Source organism: Euprymna scolopes, chromosome 1 (genome assembly GCF_053919585.1).
Source record: "Euprymna scolopes isolate OS-2025 chromosome 1, ASM5391958v1, whole genome shotgun sequence".
In the NCBI taxonomy this organism is placed as follows: domain Eukaryota; kingdom Metazoa; phylum Mollusca; class Cephalopoda; order Sepiida; family Sepiolidae; genus Euprymna; species Euprymna scolopes.
In genome coordinates this window covers 80,971,602-80,990,488 of record NC_136482.1, presented here as the reverse complement: position 1 = coordinate 80,990,488, position 18,887 = coordinate 80,971,602, and the positions used below count along the sequence as shown (strand labels likewise).

Here is an 18,887-nt window from a genome sequence, read left to right as displayed (position 1 = left end):
AGAAACCATATTGCATGTCAAGAAGTGGATTGTTATTTTTTGTTCTGTAATTGTTTTAAAATGTTCACTGTCAACAGTGCATGGTTAATCTTCACATTCATCTACAAGTCTCTGATTAGAGAGAAAATTTATGAAAACACTTTCATAATGTTCGATCACTCATGAGCCTTTCTTCTTATGTTCTGTTGATGTTGGTAACTCTGTGTGAAACATTGGAACCAAGTTTTTATGCAAGTATATCCATTTATCCATTCCTCATCTTCATTATTAGCAGGTTTTTGAAAATGTTTAGAAAATAACACATCAATTATTAAGTGTATAAAAAACTGCCATAATAGCAACATAAATCAAATTTTTAAAAAGTGTTTAAAAAAGATTCACTAAAACTTTTGAACAAAACTATAGACCCTCTCTCTCTCTCTCTCTCTCTCTCTCTCTCTCTCTCTCTCTCTCTCGCCATTCTGACATAGAGCACATTATACAGTGGAGGGAAAATCTAGTTACTTTTAATGTCTTTTCTGTCACCACCAATGCTAGGATCTTCATTTTTCTACGCTTAAAATGAATGGCTCTCTTCTTCAGAATTTTTGAATTTAATAGATGAGGATTGTATAATTTGTATTATTTGAATTATTCAGACTACTGTTCTTATTTTGAATGTTAGGACCAGTTGTATAACAGATGAAGTATTAAGTAAAAATTCAGCCATAAGTGACACACTTCTGAAAGTTGAAGGTTCAAACCTCAGTGCAAGTGATTTGAAGAATACAATTTCAAATTAACACTTCTATCCAGCCATGACCGATAGAATGAGAGCATGCTACTCTTGTTGATTAAATAAAGAGTTTTGTTTGAAATTCCATGCAGATTCGGGAGTTTGACAAAAAAATTCTGGAGTTTTACAAGATACACCTGAAGAAGGTCGAAGGTTACATTGGCTGAATAACACTCAAGATCAAAACAGTTGTCTGAATAATCCAAATAACACAAGCCATCTTTATTATTCATTTTTTTTCATTATTCTCTGAGTAAGTAAATAATTTACATAGCCTCTCCCTCAATGATCAAACTCTCTCTCTAAATAAAACCTTGAAAACTCATCCAGTCTCTATTGTGTTTTCTATTCCAGTTTCTCTACAAGGTTGGAAAAAGTGATGTGGTACACTAAGAAAATGATGGTAGTTAAAGCTGATCTGAAACCCAACCTGTGTGCCCAAATCTACGTAATTCGCTGTTGGAGCAATGAATGGCTAGAGATCATCGAATCATTGACTTTAAATCATCAGGTTTGGTCAGCATTTGTAAAGGATACGGTGGCAAGCCAGCTTAACCCACACCAGGTGAATATTGCTACCAGAAGACATAGGAATTAGGATATAATACTAAAATTAAAAGATGTACAAAGAATAAACTAATAAGAGAATTAAATAATTTCAACTATGAAAATATGTTGGGATCCTGAGGTTAAACTACTTTACTAGAATTCAAAGTGAATTTTCTTGAAAGAAATGAGAGGTGACTTAACTGAAACATTAAACATAATTAAAGAGATTTTTGAATATGGAACATGTCCTGATCAATAGTGCCCATTTTTGTGGAGCTGGATTTTCCCTATATTAAAACTCGACTTGTGTCTAATCTACCTTAGTGGAGAGGCAAAAATTTTTTAACTTCAACTTTTCGATTTTTGATATAACTCAATTTTTAATATAACTCTGCCAAAAAGGGTCACTGACTTGGGACAAAAATTTAAATTCCCTCAGCCTAGAAGGATTTCTCCTTCACTGACTGAGAACAGAAAAAAATACTGACAAAACAGGGAATTTTGCTCATATAGGTGAACAAGTAAATAGGGCAACAATCTCTGTTTTTTTTAATATGCATCTCTTTTTGAAACTAAATACAAAAACAAACAATTCAGAATAATTTTAATTACAAAAACAGGTTTTACAGGAAAACAAAAATCGGCAAAATGTGGGTGATTTTTGTAAATAAAATTATATATTTCTTCACATTTTATTATATGCACATTTTCAATTTACATTTCTATTTTTTTAAACCATTTTGTGATGGAAAAACTATAAAAATGCATATTTATTGTTAATGATTCAACCGGAAATAACAGTAAAAAAAAAAAAAAGGTGTTAAAATGTGTTCATTTGATTATTGCTCATTTTGGGAGTACTTAAAATCCATTTGATCCCATTTTTCTTTTACAGATGTTCTTAGCTAACACTTTTGTAGTTAAATTAACTTGGAAAAAAGATCAGCTGTCGTCTGCTTCTTTTTTCAAATATACAAAGAATATAATAGTAATAATACTACTGCATCAAGTTTAGATGAATGACATCACTTTGATTTAGCAAATGACTGCTGACAGCTTTATGGTTATGCTAAGCACATTTATTACATAGATGTCATCCTAATGAACCAAGAGAGGTTATTAGATTATTATTAGATGGCATTCTAATTAACCAAAAGATGTTATTGCTTCAGAAGATAATAGTGGAGAACAACAAATTGTGAAGCATTACGTCGTTTTATTTTGTTTGGGTTTTTTTTTTTTTCGTTATTGTTATTGTATATAGACTCAACGCCGAATGAATGGGCATTTGTGAATTCAAGATTTACATTTTTAAGGTATTATAAATTATTCATCATTACAAAAAAGGAGAAAATAGAAAGAGGCAGGGTTCAAATTATCAATGAAAAAAAAAGAATTCTACCGGATTAGTAAGAATAACAACATGGCTTATAACATTTTTTTTTTTTTTTTTTTGCCATAAACAATTTCTGGCTGAAAAAAAGAAGAAATTTGAGTGAATGGTAGTTCACAACATAAAACCAATGTGGAGAGGTATATCCAATAAAAAAGATCTTCTGCTTACAATGCTAATGTTTTCCTGCGTATGATCTATAGAGAAGAAAAAAGAAAAAGTTGAAAATATATACTTGCCTTTTTGAACATAAGTGAACAACAGGCAATCCGAATGCGCATGCCAAGCCGATTCACATTGAAATAGAAAGTATGATTGGTGATGCAGCTGATCAAAACACACACGATAACACCTGTACCATACATATACGCATCTCTGCTGGTCATCAGGCTATTAGGAGTGAAATAAGTCACCAGTTGACCTAACAAGAGCGGCTGAATAACTTTTGACATTTCCTGGTTTAAGAAAAAAGAAAAAAAAAAAAAAACAATTAATTCTTTTGTTTTTAGATGCATTACTACATCTCTGTAAGAGATTTTCTGTGAATCTTTTTTCATTTTTAATATATACTAATGAGTCACTATTAATCCAATCAATCTAGCTGATTTTTTGGCTGAACCTCAAATTGCTAACCAAGGTTTTTAATTTGGATATTGAGCATGAATAACTTCTCTTTCAGATAAAAAAAAGTTTACCACAATTAACCTTGCTGAAAGGAGTCAATGACCGCCATCTTTAAAGATTGCCGCCAATTCTAGCTTCCCCTCTCTCAACTCAATTACTGTAAATTCATCTTCAAAAATACCAAATGTAGGAATATGAAATTAGATAAAAACAATTTTCATAAAGTTAGATATAATTATAACTTCTTATGCCTTATTTTTATCTCTTTTGATGTATTGCTGCAGGGGCTTAATATTCTGTGATATTCTAATTTCAAGTTGGCCAAAGTGAAGTACTGATAATTATGGATGCTGACAAGTGGGCTATTTGCAACAATGAACTGTCCAGTAATGAAGAAACATTCATTGTCAGTCAGAAGAGAATTGATTCCATTAACAGAGCTTCTGAACAACATGGAAAGATCATAATTCAGATTGGTCAATGTCTTTACAAGAAATTCAGACAGCGTTGGATCAAACCCAAATACATAGAAATTTACCATAAAAACAGGTCCACCCACGATGAAATGCCATCTCATGCAATCTGCTCTTTGTGTGTGTGTGTTTAACTTTAAAAAAACATTGTCTTTTTTGTAGTTCTGGAGCAAAATCTGATAGAAAGAAAAAAGGTGTTGAGGTTTTCCATGTAGAAACTATTGAATTTAAAGACAGAATGTTAAAAGTTTGTGAGAAAGTCCGAAAAAAATGATGGCTGGGCATCCACTGTTAAAGGTAGAATAGATTATGTAGCTGACCTTGTTTCACGAGAAACACGGTATCACAGAACATGTTTTGCAAACTTTGATTCCAATAAAAACATGCCTAAGGTATTCTCTTCTGCTGATTCTTCTAAGAAACAAAAATTTGGTAGACCAGAGGGTTCAGAGAGAAAGCAGGCATTTCTGGAAGTTGCTAATTATTTGCAGCAAAATGACGAGGAGCAACTCATCTTGTAAAAAAAAAATGGAGGAAATTCTCGAAGACACTGGCTTTGAACCATACAATCTCTCAGACATAATATCTCGATTGCTAGAATATTTCAAAGACAAAACTATTGTGACTGAAAACAATGGAAAACCTAATGTTGTTATATTCTTAAGTACAGCAAAATGTATTTTCCATAAATTTTATGCACAGAGTCACTCAACAGACAATTCAGAATCAGAGACCGCAGCAAATCTAATCATTAATGACATTAAAAGTATCCAGACAAGTTCAGAACGATCTTGAACAGGATACAATTCTAGATATGTTCGTAAAACATTGTTGATCTTTCTCAGGAAAATATTTGCAAGCAAAGACAATGATTTCAAACTTGCATCAATAGGTCAAGTGATAATGCAGGCTGTTAGATCCAGAGTTCTCCTTGCACCTTTACAGTTTGATTTAGCAGTGAAAATGCATAACCAATTTGGATCGAGGTTCTTAATTGACACTCTGAATAAGCATGGCTTCTCTTCATTTTACTCAGAAGTCCAGAAATTCTAAAGTGCTGCTCTTGTTCATGACGCTGAAACTCCCTCCCCTGTTGAAACTGAATTTGTGTGTACTCAGTGTTGCTACATTAGTGATTTATCCAGGAAAAACAACATTACACCAATTCTAACATTCGATCAGCCACTTTGGTACAAAACAATGATGATGGTTGAGTCACAGCCTAGTTCCAGTCCCCTAAAAGTCTTATGACTTGGTGGGCTCAATACATGGATGAGCTTGCTGGGGTAAATTAGTCATTTGTTGAACTTGTCAAGAACATGCTAAGTGACAAAGCAATTGCATGAGCGATTTGTGCTCACTTGATGCTGCTCTGAATGCTATTTTTTTAGCGAAAGCCTATGATTTGCGAGTTTCACATGACACTGAGGATAATCAACCCCACACTGATGCAGAAGAGTCATTTCCTCAAAATGAAGACCTGAAAGAAGCTTAGGGGCTATTGAAAGGTCTCCTTGATGGGACAGAGACATTGGATAATGTTCTGTTGCCCAAAGAATCAACCATATGAAAGATGTGATGGTTGACCAGCGAACAGCAAAATTGTGGATTCAATACCTTGATATAGTGAAGATCTTGCAATTGTTTATCAAGACAGAGCGCATCTGGAGCTGGGAACTGCTCCTTGACACTGCAAGGAAAATGCTACCAATATTTGCTGCAGCAGCACACATCCTACTTGTACTTGCAGCAAATGGAGGGGCTACTGAAAAGCCATCCTGAAGTGTACCAGAAATTTTCTGTAGGATTCCATGTGATTAGATGGAGTGATCAGAACTGGGCTGGCTTGTTGATGGATCTGGTTATTGAGCAAGTGCTAATGAGAAGCATGAAGATGTCTGGAGTTCTTATTCATGGCAGAGGAATGGGTGAAATTTAATGATTGGTTTCCACACTATCACTACCAGCATGCACTGAAATCAAGTTTACCGTGCAAGAATTAGCAGGCATTCGTTATGGCACTAGTGACCAACATCAGGAAGCTATTTCAGCAAGAAAAGAGCGAGATGTAAGGGATACATGGAAGCTACTTAATCTGTTTTTACCTTTTATATTCATATTTGTATAAGAAATTTAAAAAAAAGCATGAAAATAATATATACGGCATAATCACGTTGACACACCGGTTCCCATCAGATCACCAAAGTTAAGCAACGTTGAGCCTGGTCATTACTAAAATGGGTGACCAATTTGGGAAGTCTCATCATCATCCTCGGCGGTCACTTGTGTCCGAGTAAGACTGTTCTCCGTTGTGGCTTCTGTGGGTCCTCAGGTGAGCATAGAGCCCAATCCTAGACCCAATTTTTCTTGTGCAATTTGGGCAGATAAAGGTAGTGGTGGTGGGGTGGGGTTGGGTGTGTCTGGTTGATAATCTGTCCTTTCTGTGCTTGCGTTTATCCTCAGCAGCTTGATTTAGGTCACTGCTTCGTGGACAGCGCTCCTCCATGCCAACCTGCTCCCAGCCACGTCCTCTCATATCTCAAGGTCCATGTGAAACCGCTTTAAATTTACTTTGATGTTGTCCTTATACCGCATCTTTTGGTCACCCTGGGCACGCTTTCCCTCAACAAGCTGAGAGTAGAAAATCTATTTTGGGAGGCGGAGATCCAGCATTCGGACAACATGACCAGTCCATCTGAGCTGGCGTTGAGCAACAGTAACGGTGATAGTAGGAATGTCAGCCTCACTCAGGACGATGGTGTTGGTGCGTCGGTCCTTCCAACTGATTCTGAGGATTTTTCAGAGGCATCTTTGGTGGTACGTCTCCAGTCTAGCTGCTGTATGTAGGAGGACGTCGACACCCTGCAAAAAGTTGCAAAAACCTAATGTCGTCATCTCCCCTAACGGGGATACACATACGACTGGGGATCGCTTGTGAATTTCATACTCCCATGAAACTTCTTCCTTCGGAGGAAGCCGGTTAAACCCTGAATAGGGTTGGTGCTGACTGCACACTGCACATGAAAATAATGGCAGAGGCTAGTCATTTTCTGATGTTAGTTTATTATTAAGCATATAGCTACCTATCATTACAATTTAAAACACCAAGAAAATGTCGAGCTGGTTTGGGATGGGCCCTGTGTGAATTTTCATGCAAAAAATATTTTTTTATCTATAATTTAATTAAGGTTTTTTGTCAGGAAAAATATTTATTTTTGTTATTAATTGTCAGGAATAGTGGACATACTTGTCAAGAATTTTATGTCACAAAATTTTAATATTGTTATGTTGGATTTTAAAGATGGCAGCCATTGACCCCTTTCAGCAAGGTTACTTGTAGTAAACTTGTTTTTATCTGAAAGAGAGGTTATTCATGCCCAATATGCAAGTTAAAATTTTTGTTAGTATTTGAGGTTCAGCCACATTTTGGACTATATTATTAAGCCTCAAAACCACTTGAGGATAAAGGTTAACAAGATGGATAGACTCTGAGTTCAATGATGAAGAGTATTATGAGAGGATTGAAAATGTTGAATAGAATTAGTTAAAAGTTTCTTAATTGGGATTTTAATAAAAATAAAAAAAGTTTACTTAAAGTTTGACTTGTGTATCAAAAGGCAACAATTTCAGATTAAAAAAGTATATTTTGTTTCATGATAAGTTGCCTTTTAAAATAAAAGTAGACATACCTGTGACCTGTTGGGTCACAAACATTACCACCATTTATTCTACTTGGATTTCATTTAAAAATTCATAAACTGTGACATATCTGTGAAGACATTCTTTTTGCATAATTGAAAATAGATCTCTTTACTTTTATATTATCCTTATAGAAGTTTTATTATTCTTATATAAATGGAAAGAGATTTATCATTCTGTCATCTAATTTACACATATGTTTGTGGTTTGTACACACACATATGTAAATCAGATGATTATGCTGAAAAAAAAAGAGTCGCTGTTCCTCTAAATGCTCACAGAGGCATTAATAAATATTAGTGATTAACTCAACAAAGAATCAGAGGAGGTGAGAAAAATACATAGATAGCTGAGAGAGAGAGAGAGAGAGAGAGAGAGAGAGAGAGAGAGAGAGAGAGAGAGGATGAGGACAAATAAAACAATGTTTTTATTTTCAAACATAACTCAATCCTAAAACTAAGATATATTTTAGCATGTATCAAAGGCTATTAAAGTATATAGGTAAAAAGCCTTATGGAAACAAGCAATATTCATTCCTTCATTTTGCATGAACTGGATGATTCTATTGTGGGTTTTCCTCGATATCTTTCTAGTTGGAATTATTTCTAGAAAAACATTAAATACTTAGAGGAGGAATCACATGAAGGTTGCCAACATCTTAAGTGAAAGTGTTTGTATGGAACAAACTAGAACCGAACCTTGTGTACCCAGATTATAAGCCCATATTGTTAACCACTTAGCCACTATCATCTCCCAATAAACGATGAAGTCACAATTCGTAGCACAATAGATTTTGTTGGCACATATAGTTGTTCATATCTCACGTCACCTTATCTTATGCTCTTCTAACACTGTCATTGTACGATTAAGCTGATTGGTGTTATCGGGTTTCCTTCAGTTTATCTGATGCATTTTGTGGAGGTTTAGTGCAAATTCAACAAAAAATTCATGAGCTGAGTTTTTCATAATAAACTTAACTTTATATTTTATCAGATGTTTTTTTTTTAGATTAGAGTCAAATTTGCAATTTTTACATTTTCACTCTTCTCTACAAACATTTTCCCATAGAAGAAACATTACTAGTCTCTCTCTACATTATTGTTATTTCGACTGAGCTCCATATCAAGTATTTAGTTCCTCCTTATAAGACATTCACAACAAGAATTTGTTCTTTGACCACAAAAAAAGAAAAGATTTTCCTGCTCTTTCCATGTGCCTAGAGTCAAAACAAATTTCCATGGATAGAGCTCCTTTACAAAATCAAAACTTACTTTTGGGATACATTATCACAGGACTACTTTCTTGTTGATTACATTTTGGTTAGTTTCAAATCCAATTTAAAAAAATCCTTGTCACAGACTGCCACATGAATAATCAAATATATATTCAAAATGAATGAATGAATATTGCTTGTTTCACGAGAAACACCCGTCTAGCTGAATCCACTGTGAAAAATTTCCCCCACTCTATATCTGTGCCTAAATCAAAACGTGGATTCCATGAACAAAGCTTCTTTCTTAGAACTGCACGCCTGTGGAACTCTGTTCCGTCTGCCTGCTTCCCTCCGGACTACAATTTGGAAGTCTTCAAGTCCAATGTTAACAAATTCCTAATGAACCGCCCCCTTAAGTAAACACTTCAGCAAATCTCCTCACTAACTTAATGTACTTGCAATAACCCTTATCCCTGAGTGGCTTCCGGGCCTTGATAAGTGGTGATCACTGTGTAAAAAAAAAAAAAAAAAAAAAAAAATATTAGTGTAAGGCTATCACTTGAATGGAACTCTGGTGTCTCATCAGTGTGGCTGGTCCTGAGAGATTAATCCTCCAGACCAAGCTAATTGCTACAATACCTATGGGCCTTAATAGCAATAAATCCACTAGTAAATATCAGGGCTGGTATATGTGTGTTTGGCTGAATAATAGATATAATGACCATGTGAAAATGACAAATAAGTAATTGTTTAGGTTAAAGATATTTCTGAGCAAAAGAGGAAATGTTAATTCACTTTGAGATTGCGATTGATGTGTGTGTTTGGGGGTTACATAATAAACTGACCATCGAGAATGAGCTCATTGATTATTTGAGTGGAGAATTATTTTCAATTAATTTGTTAAAGATTATTTCTGCACAAAATGGAGAAATGTTAATTTTCTTTGAGATTTTAATTGATGACAAAAGAAATTGTCAACTCAAAAGAGTTGATCTGTTGACCTTGACTGATGGACTCAGATGTGGACTCATATTCGTCCCTGAAAAGCCAGTGTTATGTTAGTCAGTTAGTGGAAATCAATGTAGTGCAAGCTGATTGGTCGATCGAAGGAGAGATCACACCCGTACCTGATCACACACTCAGGATAAATAGCTGAATAGTTGTTTTTTGGTAGTGAGTTTCAAGAGAGTAGTTTCAGAACTCGAGGAACAGTTTTCATCCACAAACTCAAGAGTTAGAGTTTGACAGAGAACTTAAAGGAGCAGTTTCATCAGAGAACACAAGTGAATTCAGTGGAATTCAGTGCTAAAATCTGGAGACAAACTCGATTTGGCAGACCGGCTCTCCATAAAATATCTGGAGTATCGGGGAAATAGCAATTCAGTAACTCGGAATGAGAGCCAGCATGTCAGCTTCAAGCAGCAAAGATATACCCTGACATTGAAAAAAAAAAAAAAGAACATTTAAAAAGACTGAATATGTCTATAAAAAAGAGAGATTAAGTGTGAAAAGAAATGGGAGGGAAATTAAATGCCACCGTCACTAAGTTGTTGAAAATCTTTTTTTCTTCTGTTGATTATTCACCACCCTGAACTGGTTAAAATATTAATGTCTGGAGTTCAAAAATGACAGGTCATTATTTTGCATTTATCGTTCTAATAGTGAGTGTGGCTTCTGTTTTGTTTCATTTCTCTTTCCCTCTACACTCTCACTGAGAAGAAAGCCACATTGGCCATTTCATGAGGATCTTCCATGGACGGCAACACATCGGCCCGTTAAGCAGACTTTCTTTTAACAATGACAGCATTGCCAGTACGTAACAGTCAATCGGACTTGCTCGAGCACATACAGCATGCTTTTCTCCTTAACCTAAAGTCGTGGAGTCTGATCAAGGAACTTTATTTTTTATGTAACTTTCTGGTCAAATATGTATTATAACCACTAGAACTTTCTTATAACCAATCGTGTTTGTGTGATGTTATTTGGTTATATTAGTACTCCCATAGTGTTCATTTTCCAGCAGGCAATCATTTTTAGCTCATTAAGCTGTATCCTTGAGTGAATCTTTCTGTTAATAAGTAGTGACCTCAATAGTAAAATAAAAAAAATATATTTTGTATTTGATGACATACAGCAGAAATGTTTTTTAATAATAAAATAAAATTACTTGAAGGGTCACCTCTTATCAAGGTCACACTAGGATAAGGGTTAATGTTAGGTAGATGGTAAAACAACTAGATCAGTCATGGTGGAACTTGGGTAGGGCTAGATTATCTAAATAGACAACTAAATAGGAATTTATTCACAATAGATTTGAAGACAACCAAATTATAGTCAGCCATAGTCTCTTGCTCCTGGACAGGGTTCAAAAGAGAGTTGCCAACCTAATAGGTCCTAAACTGTCATCCAAGCTTCAACCTCTGTCCCATCAATGAAATGTTGCACCCCTCTACCTGTTCTACAAGTATTTTAATGGTGAATGTTCCGATGAACTACAAGATTTTGCATTCATTCGATGTAAATACTCCCGACAAACCCGACAAGCAAAATCCTACACCTACACAGTAGAGATCCATAGATGTGTAGTATTGGGAATCCCAGCTTAAATGCTATCTAGGTAGTTGGAGAAATAGTAAGTTATGTAAGTATATTTTCGATTCCCATCAGCGAGTTTAGTGGGGTCACAGAAGGTTAGATTTGACACTCATCAGATAGGTTCATAAGAGTAGTGGTTGATGGGCAGAAAACAGAGGCCCACAGTATTAATGCTGGAGTCCCTCAGAGGTCCATCCTGGATCCAACTCTCTTCCTGATCTACACCAATGATCTCTTAAAACACATACTTAAATCATTCGTTGACATCTATGCTGATGACACGACCATCTATGGCAACACATCAAAGGCCGTAAATGACAAAGTTCTCTCTAATTCTCTCTCCTTTGATCTTGAGAATGTGGTACAATGGGGGAAGAGGTGGATGGTCACTTTTAATGCATCCAAAACCAAGCTTTTATCCTTACATCATCAACGCTCTGATCCCCATCTGGCATTAATTGAAATGGATGGCTCTCGTCTTGGAGAGGCTCCATGTTTTGACAAGCTTCTGAGTTTGACCTTTACTCCTGATCTAAAATGGAAAACGTACATCAAATCTGTTGTCAGGGACGCTGGAAAGATGGTGGGATCCTTCTACCGCTCCAGAAGATATCTCACTACTGATGAAATTCTCTATCTTTATAAAAGCCAAGTACATCCAAAGATGGAGTACTGCTGCCACATCTGGGCAGGAGCTGCTAAAAACAGCCTATCCTGCCTTGACAGAGTACAAAATAGACTTTGTGGTTTAGTGGGGGATGCCCTTTTCTCTTCCCTACAACCTCTCTCCCACAGAAGAGACGCTGCAAGCCTGTCTTTGTTTTATCGCTATTTCCATGGCAAGTGCTCGTCTGAGCTCCAATCCCTCATCCCCCCCTCGCCAATCTTTCACGAGAAACACCCGTCTGGCTGAAACTACTGTCAATAATTTTCCCCACTCTTTATCTGTGTCTAAATCCAAATGTAGATTCCATGAGCAAAGCTTCTTTCTTAGAACTGCACGCCAGTGGAACTCTCTGCCGCTTGCCTGTTTCCCACCTGACTACAACTTGGACGTCTTCAAGTCCAACATAAACAAACTCCTGACAAACCACCCCCTGTAGTAAGACACTCTATCAAAACCCCCAATGCTAATGATTATTACAATACTATCTCATTGATTACTGTACATGCAATAACCCTTATCCCTGAGTGGCCTTCGGGCCTTGATAAGTGGTGACCCCCATGTAAAAAAAAAAAAAACCTAGATAAAATGTACCGGAAATTAAGGGTGACGTGCATCGGAAATTAGGGGTAATGGGCATTGTGGTCGTAGGTTTCCAGTTGATGGACACATGTGAGAGTTGGATTGGGCCTGCAGACAGGAGATTAGGGTCTCTCCATGGCAACCAGGGTCCATGATAGTCTTGTCTTTAATAAAGAATTGAAGCTTCAAATCCATCTTGTGTTATCGATGCATCTGCAGCAGTGACCACTCCTCATGAGATGGCAGCCCAGCGACAAGAAGATATCATCAGCTGGACAAGGCAAGCAGGTATGTACACATTATATATTTGCACATACACGTTGAGACCCTTCAAGGCAAGAAACGGTGTAAGGATAGAACACACACACACACACACACCCATATAAGTAACAGATATAAGAAAGCCTTCTATTCGAATAGTTTCTTCTCTAGAACTACTAGACGTTCGAACTCTCTTCCGGGATTCTGCTTTCCCAACTGTACTGACATGTAGAAGTTCAAGTGTAATGTGAACAGACATCTAGCTGCTCAACTCCCTACATAGTATCCCTGCAACTTATGTCCCCAATAGTAGCCCCCTATATCAAAGTGGTACTGTGCTTTGTTTAGGGTGAAAATAGAATAAAAAAAAAATAAAAAGATCCAGTATGGATCCCTGAGGCACGCTAGTGTTAATACTGTGAGCTTCTGATTTTCACTATCAACGACCACTTGAATAGACCTTTCGGAGATAAAGGAGTAGATAAGTAGACAGTAAAGGAGAAAAACAGTGTTTAGAAGCCAGCGAAAGAAAGAACAAAGAAAAAAAAAACAGTGTTTAGAAGCCAGTGAAAGAAAGAACAAAGAAAAAAAAACAGTGTTTAGAAGCCAGCGAAAGAAAGAACAAAGAAAAAAAAAACAGTGCAAACTTTTAGGATAAAACATGGACAGTACACTTATGTGATTGTTTTAGGATAAAACATGGAGAGTACACTTATGTGATTGTTCAGTGCTCAGGAAAACTGAGGAAATGTTGAACATTGTAGGTAATTAGGGTTTTCTTAGTTAAAAATGTCTGATTTCCACAAAGAAATTTTTGCAGAGTAATTATTTACTTGTTTAATTATTTATGGAAATTGCTCCAGGCAAAGTGTGAAGCCACTTGATGTAAGGAGCAAACAAGAGCCAAAGATGATTATTGCAAAGACAGAAGATACCTATTGGCCTTAGTCTTGAATAAAACCAAGGCTATAGTAGGAAAATAGCAAGCCTGGACTTTTTGGAAAAAAAAGCTGCTGGAATAGGAAGCTTTATTTCTATTGTGGTCGTGTCCACTCTACGGATAATAATGAACTCTTTTACTTATATAAAGATCAGGAGAATATGCTTCTCAATGTTAGGACAGTTATGCATAAGTCATGTGCACTTGGCAATCGGACTGATGTATAACCATACTTTTTATTTGTAATTACTTTTCTCTTCAAAATTTTTGTCTCCATTAGACACCGAGTTGTGTCTTTTTTCCAGAACCTTATAGGACAACAATACTGGTGACAACAAAATTTTAAGGCTCTCAAACCCTTGTCACCCATAACACTGATGACAGAAAATCAAGGAGCTTTTATTTAAGAATCTTAAAAATGATGCCATAATATGGGTGACAAGGATCATTAAGCATTTTTTTTCTCGAGAACTTTTTAAAAAATAAACGCGGAGAAATTTTCCCAAATAACCTCAAATGCTAAAAAGAAAATGGCTTTATAGTGGACTTTTCAAAAAAAAAAAAAAAAATCTGTAAGATGGACTATTTTTTTCTTAGCTAAAGTAAATTCCTTTCTTTTTCTCTAATAGAAGTCAGTGATTTCATTTTTATTCTGGCATTTTAACAAGAAAGAAATATATCATTTTATTTCTTCTCTTACCATCAAAATATAAACTTTTTTCTACTGCTAACTAAAATCCAACCAGGACGTTTGCATCATTCATGAGTAAACACTGTGACAATTTCAAATTTTCTGAAGTTAACGTAAATAATTTTAAATGCTTAATATTCATGCAAGGGTTGGTATCCACAAGAAACACAGAAATTAAATGAAAAATGCTAATCAAGTTGAAAGTAAAACCAAATTTAATATTATAAAACCTAACTGAAGACAGCCCAAGGCATAAGTATTAAGCAAGATTCAAAAAAACATTTAAGAGTTGAACATTGCTCACATAAGGATATATAAAAATATATTTCAACTCTTGTTTAAAAACAAGTCAAACCAAATAGAAAGATTATTTTTCACTCTCCTACAAACACAAATCATCCAAATAAAACTCAACTTTCTTTTGTGGAACCCTTCATTGGGTTAAAGATTGTCTGACTTGTAAAAAAGGTGGACATAAGAGGTAACATTGCAGAACGAATAAAGGAAATAAAACTGTTTAATCCACAAGAATGGACAAATAGAATGACACAAGTATGAGAACGTATGTACAAGTAAAAATCCTGAATAAAAAGGTCAAATTACAACTAGACTCTGGGTCTGATTTGTTCATAGTCAACCTGCATACAGAGAAACAGTTGGATAAACCAATCATGCTTAAAAAAAAAAAAAAATGGTTACTGGTACAAAAATTAAATTCAATGGTGGAAGTACTGCCATGTTACATTAAAAGGGACTACTAAAAAATTAAGTGTCCGTGTTAACAAATGACAACAGTTCATAATAGACTTCGTAGCCTCGTAGGAAATGTCCTTTTCTCTTCCTTGCAACCTCTATCCCACAGAAGAGATGTTGCGAGTTTGTCTCTGATGTATCGTTATTTTCATGGAAAGTGTTCGACTGAGCTTCAATCTATGGTCCCCCCTCGCCAAACTTTCACAAGAAACACTCGTCTAGCTGTAAACACTATCAATAATTTCCCCCCACTCTTTATCTGTGCCTAAACCTAAACGTAGATTCCATGAACAAAGCTTCTTTCTTAGAACTGCACGCCTGTGGAATTGTCTTCCGTTTTCCTGCTTTCCAGCTGACTACAATATGGTTGTCTTCAAGTCTAAAGTAAATAAGTTCTTGATGAGCCGTTCCATATAAGTTATCAAATTTACAAAATTTTCATTACTAATGATAACTATATTGTCCAATTTCTACTGTACACTCTTTAACCCTTATCCTTGAGTGGCCTCTTGGCCTTGATAATGTGGTGATGCCTATGTAAAAAAAAAAAAAAAAAAAAAAAACAGTTTATTCGACACAGACTGGAGTTTTAGAAATTTACCACTCAACACTTTTTGACAGAAAATATGTAAAGTCCAAGAAACAAAAAAAAAGGGCCATGCAAAATCCCTGCAGCATCTAGCTCTCTAATAAAAACAAGCAAAAACTTATCAAATGAGGTGCATGCAGCAAATCAAGGAAGATGCTGAATAAAAATAAAGTATATAATTTGAAACAATGTTGAGAAATAATCTAGCTGTGACGAGAACAATTAAAAAGTGAGCAGAAAATAAAAGCATAACAAACATTTTTTATTTTTTATTTTTTAGATTCAAATATTAATAACTACATTTTATTTCAGTATTTAATTTATGTATTTCTGTTGTATTAAATGCTAGCTTTTTTTCTCGTCCATAAATGTTTATCTACCGAGTTGATCTTGTATAATCGATCCATTATATTATCATTTTCAGTCCCCCACTCCTAAATTCTGGCTTCCATCTTATCTCGCAATTACTTATAACTTATAAATTACTTATAACGTCACCAACTAACTTCGGAAGACCCCCCCCCCATCCGCTTTTCTTTTATATCATAAGTTTCTTAAAACGTGACTAGTTAAAGTTCAGAATAAAATCACGCTTTTCTTTTAACGGTTAATTTAAAAAAAAAAAAAAAATCTTCTGAACGCTATTAAAAGTTAAATTCTTCACTAGTTTGCATTTTGGAGACGGAAGTGTTTTTGAGATAAGTGATTTCATTACTAATTCGCACTTTTTATTTTTAGATTCAAATATTAATAACTACATTTTATTTCAGTATTTAATTTATGTATTTCTGTTGTATTACATGCTAGCTTTTTTTCTCGTCCATAAATGTTTATTTATCTACCAAGTTGATTGCAAAAATAGATTACCTAATTGTACTCATTTTTAGTTCGTGAGAGGGGAATCTATCACCATACTTTCCCTTAAACACGTCCGTTGGACTTTTAAGTACAATACTTAATAATTTTTTTTTTTTTTAATGGAGGGTAGAAAACGCATTGTGGATGCGTTATCGGCAGCTCCAGTTACTCTCGCTTCTTCTTATTTGTCCCTCAGTCCTCATTTTTTTAATGAGTGATTTTTCTGACAAAGGGAGAAGAAAAAGCTGTTTTCTAGGTTGGCAGTATTTTGCACGAACAGTTGGCAGAGTTGGTGGAAATTTTCTGTTTCTGTGTCTATCCTTGTAGCCATGTCACTAGTAAGGGTGCTGGAGGTAAACGTTTTGTCTGGGCTGACGTTATCTGCCTGATAGTCAGGGACCCGAACCTTGGATTAACCACTAAGGAGGCTGTCCTATCAGCAGGTGCAAAGTACTGGGGCTGCTGTATTGCCATTTGGTGAATGGATTCTGGACCATGCAGTAGCTTCTGGTGGGGCCTCTCGATGCCATACTAGTGGGTAATTGTTACGGCTTTACCTTATCATTAGCTACAAAAAAAAAAAAAAAAAAAATTCTTCGTTTCTTTTTCTCTCTTAGTTTCCCCTCTCTGTCCTGCTCCAAGTAAATCTGACGATCTAGTCCACAAATTCCAAAATTTTATCATGACAAGTTTCAAGAAAAAATACACGATTAAACCCGGTTCTCCAACTTCCAACGTAGACCCCTACTACCATGTCTCCTTCTCCAACATCAGGGGTCTTCGTTCTAACCTTCCAGAGGTTGAAACCCAATTACAGGAGACTAAACCAGACCTTTTATTTTTAAGTGAAACTGGCATTGGACAGGCTATTTCCCTAGAAGAGTTCGCAATTACAGGATACTCTAACTTAACTTCTAAATCTGACCCCCAAGATCGCCATGGGCATGGAATATGTGGCTATATTAAAGATAGCTTTCCATGTGGGAGGGACATCTCCAGGGAAGATCCTAACTCACCCTATATGTGCTTCCGGGTTGCTTTAGCTCACACTACTGCATTTATATTTACTCTCTATCGCCCCCACAACAGCGGAGTTACTATCTTTCAAAGCATATCTGAGAAAATTGACCTAACTGCTTATCCTTCAGCTAACATTCACGTATGTGGAGACTTCAATGTTCACAACGTCGAATGGTTGACCCACTCAAACAAGACCGATGATGAGGGGAGGCTCTGTCATGATTTCTCCATTGCCTATGACCTCACTCAGATTGTTCAGGAACCTACCCGTGTGCCCGACAATGACGGCCAGTATGCGAGCCTACTAGACCTTTTTCTCACAATTTGCCCTGAACTATGTTCAGTTTCTGTTCTGTTGCCTCTTGGATCTTCCGACCACTCTGTTGTATCAATTAAGATAAAAATGAAATGTAATAAGTCCCCAGACGTACCTCTCCATCGTACAGTATATCGATACACTAAGGCTGACTGGGATAGCTTCCGTACATTTATATCTGATCTACCTCTGCATTCCATGTTTAAAAAGGATGTGTCCTCTATAGTATTAGACGTGACTGAATGGTTAATTGTAGGTATTGACCATTTCATACCCTCTAAAAGGTTTCAGCAAAAACCTAACAGCCAGCCATGGTTCTCTCCAGAATGTGCTGCTGCCATTGCGCACAGAAATCACTTTTTCCACTGCTTCAAACGTAATAGATGTATGGAAACTAAAGCCGTTTTCAGGACTGCCAGCAACCATTGTAAGAAAGTAATAAGGAACGCAAGAGAGTTGTATGCTCAATCTGTTGTCCAAAGTAGCTGAGCAGCGGCTTGGTTCCCACCAGTTTTGGCAAATAGCAAACAGAATCCTGAACAGAAGCGTGTGCTCCATCCCAACTATCATCAATGGACCTGAGGTAATCTCGTCAGCATCAGACAAAGCCAAACTCTTTGTCAAGAACTTTGCAGCTAATTCTACCCTTTGCGACCAAGGCCGCCAACCCCCAATATTTCCTCCCCTATCAGAAAACACGCTATGTGATATACGTATATCTGTACGTGATGTTGCCAAGCTTATCAAAAACCTTGATTCCAGTAAAGCAACTGGCCCTGACGGTATTCCAATTATAGTACTAAAAAATCTTCAACCTGAACTAGTGCCCATACTTACAAAACTGTTTAAACGTTGTCTTAAGCTCACAGTATTAATGCCGGTGTCCCTCAGG

General features: G+C 36.1%; 1 protein-coding gene and 1 long non-coding RNA gene across 2 annotated transcripts in view; one reads left to right on the top strand and one right to left on the bottom strand.

Moving 5' to 3' along the window:
• Positions 1–1,504, top strand: part of LOC145242918 (uncharacterized) — a 28,467-nt gene extending 26,963 nt beyond the window's left edge. The window contains exon 2 of the long non-coding RNA XR_013862822.1: positions 1,130–1,504. This is a non-coding gene — a long non-coding RNA (uncharacterized LOC145242918). The remainder of the gene's footprint in view (positions 1–1,129) is intronic.
• LOC145242735 (ATP-binding cassette sub-family C member 4-like) overlaps positions 1–18,887 on the bottom strand; it is a 275,544-nt gene that overhangs the window by 157,682 nt on the left and 98,975 nt on the right. Inside the window, exon 4 of the mRNA XM_080105907.1 lies at positions 2,957–3,172. Coding sequence (XP_079962033.1) covers positions 2,957–3,172 — 216 coding nt within the window. The remainder of the gene's footprint in view (positions 1–2,956; positions 3,173–18,887) is intronic.